The sequence below is a fragment of the Triticum urartu genome, unplaced genomic scaffold, assembly GCF_003073215.2.
Source record: "Triticum urartu cultivar G1812 unplaced genomic scaffold, Tu2.1 TuUngrouped_contig_359, whole genome shotgun sequence".
Classification (NCBI taxonomy): Eukaryota; Viridiplantae; Streptophyta; class Magnoliopsida; order Poales; family Poaceae; genus Triticum; species Triticum urartu.
This window is the reverse complement of record NW_024114133.1, coordinates 27,872-35,574: the sequence shown is the minus strand read 5'-3', so window position 1 is coordinate 35,574 and position 7,703 is coordinate 27,872. Positions and strand designations below refer to the sequence as shown.

Below are 7,703 nucleotides of genomic sequence, written 5' to 3'. Positions count from 1 at the left end.
AACACGGTTTGGACCCAACCCAACACTAGATTCCCTCCGGTTCCATCGCACCCGCACCATCCCCCCCTCTAAGTGACGGTTGCTCTGCCTTCCGTGGAGGGGGGGCACACCACGGAGCCCCAAGACGGGCGTCTACGCATGCCAGAACACTTTCACACATGCATCGGGACCCGTGCGATGTTTCGGTGGCATAGCTACACCCCGAAGGCCACCGCGAATCCCAGTTGACCAGTAGATCTAGCCCTTTGACTTTCGCCGGACGGGCTTTGACCGGTGGACTCTTCCACCTGGTTGCGATAAGTCAGCCCATAGGAACATTCCCGAAGATGGTCTGGACCCAACCCAACACTAGATTCCCTCCGGTTCCACCGCACCCGCACCATCCCCCCTCTAAGTGACGGCTGCTCTGCCTTCCGTGGAGGGGGGGCACACCACGGAGCCCCAAGACGGACGTCTACACATGCCAGAACACTTTCACACATGCATCGGGACCCGTGCGATGTTTCGGTGGCATAGCTATACCCCGAAGGCCACCCCGAATCCCAGTTGACCAGTAGATCTAGCCCTTTGACTTTCGTCGGACGGGCTTTGACCGGTGGACTCTTCGACCTGGTTGCGATAGGTCAGCCCATAGGAACATCCCCGAACACAGTCTGGACCCAACCCAACACTAGATTCCCTCCGGTTCCACCGCACCCGCACCATCCCCCTCTCTAACTGACGGCTGCTCTACCTTCCGTGGAGGGGGACCACACCACGGAGCGCCAAGACGGGTGTCTACGCATGCCAGAACACTTTCACACATGCATCGCGACCCATGCGATGTTTCTGTGGCATAACTACACCCCGAAGGCCAGCCCGAATCCCAGTTGACCAGTAGATCTAGACCTTTGACTTTCGCCGGACGGGCTTTGACCGGTGGACTATTCCACCTGGTTGCGATAGGTCAGCCCATAGCAACATCCCCGAACACGGTTTGGACCCAACCCAACACTAGATTCCCTCCGGTTCCACCGCACCCGCACCATCCCCCCTCCAAGTGACGGCGGCTCTGCCTTCCGTGGAGGGGGCCACACCATGGAGCCCCAAGACGGGCGTCTACGCATGCCAGAACACTTTCACACATGCATCGGGACCCATGCGATGTTTCGGTAGCATAGCTACACCCCGAAGGCCACCCCGAATCCCCCCTCTAACCAGATTCCCTCCATGTCGATCGTTTCCCCCCTCTGTGACACGGCGGCAGTGACGTCCGTGAGGGGGGCAATCGATATACCATCGGGGCATGTTTTTTGTTTAGATAAGGCACATTTATGTTGTGAAAAAAATACAAAATAATAAATATATAAACTAAAAATAAAAAAATAAAGGTATGCCGACGGCAAGGCCGTCGGCATAGCTGCGCACACGGAGCTACGATCCCACGGATCGATGACATGGCATTGCACGCGGATTGATGACGTGGCAGATAGCATGGGCTAGGACTATGCCGACGGCTATGCCGTCGGCATATCTCTGCCACACCACAGGCCATCACTCCCTCGGATCGATGGCGTGTCGACGGCGCGGATCGGTGATGTTAGCAATTCTATGCCGACGGCCTAGCCGTCGGCATAGTTATCCCGACGGCCGCCGTTATCCCCCATCGGCGTAGTTTTGACGCCGTCAAATGGTCGCCGCTAATCGGGTAGGTGGGCCCTTTCTATGCCGACGGCCTCTTCTATGCCGACGGTCCCCGTAGGCGTACGGCGAGCTGTCCCGACGGCCGTAATATGCCGACGGCTATTCTACGCCTACGGCCTGCCCTTGGCCGTCGGCATATGTCCATTTATGCCGACGGGCGCCGTCGGCATAGATGAGGCGTCGGCAACTAGATAATTTCTGGTAGTGAAGTTTGCTCAATCATTAGATGAGGGACGTCATGTTTGGTTTGGCGCTCCCCACGATCTGTTTTGTATCCCACATCATGTGAACTTTAATTAATATAAAGCTTGGTTTATAACCCCTTAAAAAAAGAAACCAAAAGAGAAGAAATGACAGCAAGGTCCAAGGTCCGGACATGTGCGTATGTGCCTGCCATCGGCGTAGCCACATGGCCGTTGTCGCCGGGTCAACTCTTTGAGTCTGAGTCTCCTAGATCCACAAAAATTCAAAATAAGTATAGGAGAGGACGTGGAAATAATACCGAGATGGGTCTGTATGCTCGTATATATACGGGTCGCTAGGGCCTGTCGCTGATACACGTCTCGGCATAGCTTGATATAACCGTGACAATGGCAGCTCGTACTTCACTTCTTCTACTCCTCCTATTGCTGGCGCCGCCGGACTCGTCCGCCGTGTCGGTGGCCGGGCTGATTCCGAAGCTCAAATTCTTTGAAAAATCTATCTCGGCCATTGAGGAAGTCGCCGGCTATTACCTGGAGGAAAAGGAGGAGGAGGGCGTCAAGGACGTCTCCGGCGAGCAAAGCAGTGGGGGTAGCTCGGCGGCCGACAGCTACGTACGGCGCCTTGATCTCCGACCTCCCCGTCGGGACATCGCCGCCGCAGGTCCTCCCCTTTGTCATGGACATCACTACCGACCTAGTTTGGGCACAGTGCTGCAAGCCCGGGCCCACATATGCGCCCACAAGTATTTTTTTAAAATACTTGTCTAACATTTTTTCAATGCTTGATTAACATTTTTATATACATGATCAAAAAATATCATCATCTTTTAATACATGCTCAACATTTTTTCTATACACATTTAATGTTGTTCAAATGCTTGATCAACATTTGCAAATACTTGTTCAACATTTTACAAATGTTCAATTAACATTTTTATGTACATGATCAAAAAATTTCATAATTTTATAATTACGTGGTCAAGATTTTTTTCTATAGAAATTTAACATTTTGAAAATGCTTGATCATCATTTTTCAAATACTTGTTTAACATTTTTTTCAAATGCTTTATTAACATCATTGTATACATGATAAAAATAATTCCTCAGTTTTAAATACATGGTCAGCATTTTTTCTATGCACATTTAACATTTTTCAAATACTTTATCAACATTTTTTCAAATAATTGATTAATATTTTAATATACATGATAAAAAATTCATCATTTTTTAAATACATGATCAATATTTTTTCTATAGACACTTAGCAAATTTCAAATGCTTGATCAACATTCGAGCTTCGATGTTTTTTTTGTACCGAGTTCCTCGCATGTTATCTAAGAGCATCTCCAACAGCCGCCCTATATAAGCGATGCGCCAGAAATTTGTGGTTTTTAGCGCGCGCGCAATCGCTCAGCGAGCTCCAGTGGACGCGCAATAACCGCACACCCGGCATAAACAGTTCAGCGCACGGTCCGAAATGTCATCGCACGCTGTTTATGTGATGCGCCCGCTACCGCGTGCCGCACACTCGAGCGCCCGCTCGCGACTTTCACCTACCCTGACCCAGGCACTGGCGCCGCCGCCCGCACCACCCCATTTGTTCCGGCGACCGTTCAGGCGCTTCCCCGGCCTATCCCCGCGCCGCCGCTTCCTCCTTCTCCCTCCAGTCGCCGCCGCCCCTCGCCGTGCCATTCCTCCGGCGGACAGTGCCCGGCCGCCCACTGCCGCTCGTCGGCCACAAGGTGTTCGACAAAACGCTTGCAAGGTATGTATTGGTTCAACTTCACATTTTTTTACATGAATTTGGTGCATGTTGTTTGTAGTTTTTATAGCCTAGTTTAAATTAAACATTGTAGATGAGTTCGTCATATGATTCTTCCAAAGAAGAATTTGATATTGAAGAGGAGAAGGATCTTGCAATGATCCTAGATATGCACATCAATAAAAAACCGAAGTACGGTGGTTCGGTTATTGGTCGGCAGAAAATTTGGAGGGATATGATCGATGTCCTCAACAGATTGACCAGGCACTATTTTGCGGATAATTCCGTGTACCCCGAGTCGTACTTCCGGCGAAGGTTTAGGATGAACACCGAGTTGTTCAGGCGCATTGCAGAGAAACTAGCGAGCCATGACCGGTTTTTCAGTAAAGGAGGAATGCTGCCGGAGAGCTCGGGCATAGCACCTTTCAGAAGGTGACAGCCGCTTTGCGTATGTTGGCATACAATATTCCGGCTGATCTAGTTGATGACCACTTAGCCATGGGTGAGAGTCAAGCCACCATGTGTGTCAAGCGCTTCGTAGTCGGAATTGTGCAAGTGTTCGGCCAGGAGTGTTTGAGATCTCCCAATGTTGAAGACGCCGCAAGGCTATTGGAGATGAACAAAGCTCGCGGCTTCCCAAGTATGCTTGGCTCAATAGATTGCATGCATTGGAGTTGGAAGAATTGTCCTAAGGCATGGCTCAATAGATTGATTGTGTTTGATGTTGTATTGTTGAACTATTTGGTCTATTGCAATATAAACTATTTGTTTGAGTTGTAATAATGAAATTGAACGATTTATTGTTGATTTGTTTTGTTTGTGTTCGATCCTCTTGGTTGTGTTTGGAGTGCATATGTTGTTTGTGCGAGAGCGCACGCACAGTTTTTTGCAGCGGCTACTGGAGCGGCTCGCGCGCACTAAACTTTGAAGCAGCCGCTGAAGCAGGCGCTCCTCACCGCGCAAAAACTCGCGAACAGCGCGGTGCAAACGCTTTTTTAGCGCGCTGCGCAGAGATGCTATAAGCGCAAAAGTTTGTAAGCGGCAGTCCCCATCTCCTGTTTGCCCTGTCATCGCTTACCACTGAGTCGACTGAGCTGAAATGAAATTCGGTTGCATGAAGAATAAAAAACTAAGTTTATTTAAATTTTAAGAAGATTGACCTAGAACAAGATTAGGGAGGTCTATTTTGTGGGAAGGAGGAGGGCTTGTGGTTAAATTCTCATTAAACTAGATTTTAACCCACACACACGAACACCTGCACCCAGGCCCTCTCTATGTAGCCATCCATTCTGTGCATCGCGATTCATGCAAATACATATCTTTTTTTTGTTTCTCTCGCATAAAACATGTTTTGAAGTTCAAACCTTTGCAGCGTAGCCGAGTTTTCTATCTAGAATCTAGGATAAATCTTTCAGATTACAATCTGAAAGATTTATCCTAGATTCTAGATAGAAAGCTTTGCCACGCTGCAAAGGTTTGAACTTCAAGACATGTTCTATGTGAGAGAAACGAAAAAGAGAAAATTTTATATACAAAGTTAGTTGTGTTGCACATATCTTAAAGCAATATTGGACAGCCAGGATAGCAGGGCCCGGGTGCAGATGTTCTAAAAATCCACCTACTGAGGCCAGGCCACCAGAGAACAGATGTCCAAGTAGGGTACAATCACAAAAGGCAAGCGCACCAAAAGAGAAGAAATGACAGAAAGGTCCCTAGGGTTTCCCTGAAACGAGGAAAGACACCAACCGGACATGTGCGGATGTGCCTGCAATCGGCGTGGCCACATGGCCATTGTCGCTGGGTCAACTCTTTGAGTCCGAGTCTCCGAGATCCACCAAAAATTCAAAATAAGTATGTCGGAAACTTCTTTGGCCGGAGTATAGCTATAGGGTGTGGAGACAGAAAAAAGAGGACGTACGAGGAAATAATATGGAGATGTGTCTGTAACTCCGTATGCTCGTATATATATGGGTCGCTAGGGCCTGTTGCTGATACGCATCGGCCTAGCTAGCTTGGTATAACCGTAACAATGGCGGCTCGTACTTCTCTTCTACTCCTCCTCCTGCTGCTGGCGCCGCCGGACTCGTCCACTGCGTCGGTGGCCGGGCTGATTCCCAAGCTCAAATTCTTTGAAAAATCTATCTCGGCCATCGAGGAAGTCGCCGGCTATTACCTGGAGGAAAAGGAGGAGGGCGTCAAGGACGTCTCCGGCGAGCAGAGCAGCGCCGACGACCGCCAGCTGGGCAGCTCGGCGGCGGACAGCTACGGCGCCTTGATCTTCGACCTCCCCATCGGGTCATCGCCGCCACAGGTCCTCCCCTTTGTCATGGACATCACCACCGACCTCGTCTGGGCGCAATGCGGCAAGCCCGGGCCCACATATGCGCCCACCTTCCGGCCGAACCGCTCCGACTCCTTCGCCCCGATCGGCTGCGCCGACCCGGCATGCACCCGCCTGATGCCCAAGTACAAATGCGCCGGCCCCGGCGACCGCTGCGGTGGCACGTCGGCCTTCCTCGCCACCGACACGTTCACCTTCGGGGCCACGCCCGCCAAAGGCATGGTGTTCGGCTGCATCGGCAAGGTCCCGGAGCGGAACCTCAACAGCTCATTCGGCTCCGCGGGCTTCAGCAGGGGGCCTCTCTCGCTTGTGTCGCAGCTCCAGATCTCCAGATTCTCCTACTTCATCGACGACGGTGGCGGCGACAAGAGCTTCGTCAGCTTCAGCGTCGGAGACGACGCGGCGCCGGCCAAGGATAAGGGCAGCCGGAGCACGCCGTTGCTCAAGGGCAAGCACCCTGACCTGTACTACGTCAAGCTAACAGGCGTGCAGGTCGACGGCGAGCTCCTCAAGGACATCCCGGAGGAGACCTTCTCCGGCTCCGGCGGGGTGATTCTCAGCACCACCCTTCCCGTCACCTACCTCGAACACGCCGCGTACAAGGTTCTGAGGCAGAAGTTGTTGACCAAGATCCTGCAGCAGAAGGTCGTCGGGGTACCCAAGAGCCCCGATGACGACCGCCTGTGCTTCCCCACCAAGGAATTTGCCGCTGTCAAGGTTCCTAGGGTCGCCATGGTGTTTGACGGTGCCGACGCGACGATGGAGCTCAATGTGAAGAACTACTTCTTCGACATCGCCGGTAGCGACCAGACTTGCCTCACCATACGTCCATCGACCGGTGGGTCCGTCCTCGGCAGCCTGCTGCAGACGGGCAGGAACATGACCTACGACATCCACAACGACGGCGGCGTGCTGACATTTGGGCCGGCAATGCCCGCCGGTGGGCCAGCTGCGGCAGCGAAGGGTGGCGCCCCTGCGCAGGCGCAGGCGTCGCTCGTGACAATAGCCACTCTTCTAGGGTGGGTGCTCATCTTCTAGTTCTAGCAGTTAAGTTCACATGGAGCGAGGCATGTGTTATGTCAGCCGTGTTAGCCAATGTACGTGCATCATTGTGGTATCATGCATAGTGTTAATTAAGTAAGTGCATGCATGAGCATGATGTAAGATTCTTGTGTCAGAAGCTGGAAGCACTAATATAATGTCCATCTTTCACTGTTAAGGCATCTCTGGTTCATTGGGAAAGCTTAGACAAAGTACACAGGAAAAGAGCATATGAGAATAGGAAGGGGGGATGGCTCCCCACGTGACTAGCTTTGCTTCTACTCCATGTCAAACCCATCCCAACCACCGCCACTGACACCACCTACTACCAATGTAAAAAAAACATTCTATCAAAAATAGTATGACCCTTCTTCAAATGCTTAAAATCCACTCGTCAACATCTCCAAGCTTAAATCTTACTCGTCCTTGAGAAAAAGGTTGATAAACCAAAGTTATCCATCTAGCTCATCAATAACATTATTACCCATAGGCGTACCCTTATCTTCTCTCCAAGCTATAAGCAAGATAGAACATATCTGTACAAGGTAGTACATGCTCAGCTAGGTAATTGGAGCTTGAGTAAAAATCCGATGCTTCTTGTCAAAGTTTAATCTATCATGAGAACAAATACTTGAATCCTCTTACTTATTAGGTTGTTTTTCATTTTGTTGTT

At 50.7% G+C, this 7,703-nt stretch overlaps 1 protein-coding gene across 1 annotated transcript; it reads left to right on the top strand.

The window, feature by feature from the left end:
• The first annotated feature begins 5,571 nt into the window (after window positions 1-5,571).
• LOC125527325 (aspartic proteinase nepenthesin-1-like) lies at window positions 5,572-7,208 on the top strand. The gene has a single exon (XM_048691858.1). It carries the CDS (start codon window positions 5,678-5,680, stop codon window positions 7,025-7,027), a length of 1,350 nt encoding a protein of 449 aa, XP_048547815.1. The 5' UTR covers window positions 5,572-5,677; the 3' UTR covers window positions 7,028-7,208.
• Window positions 7,209-7,703: the final 495 nt, after the last annotated feature.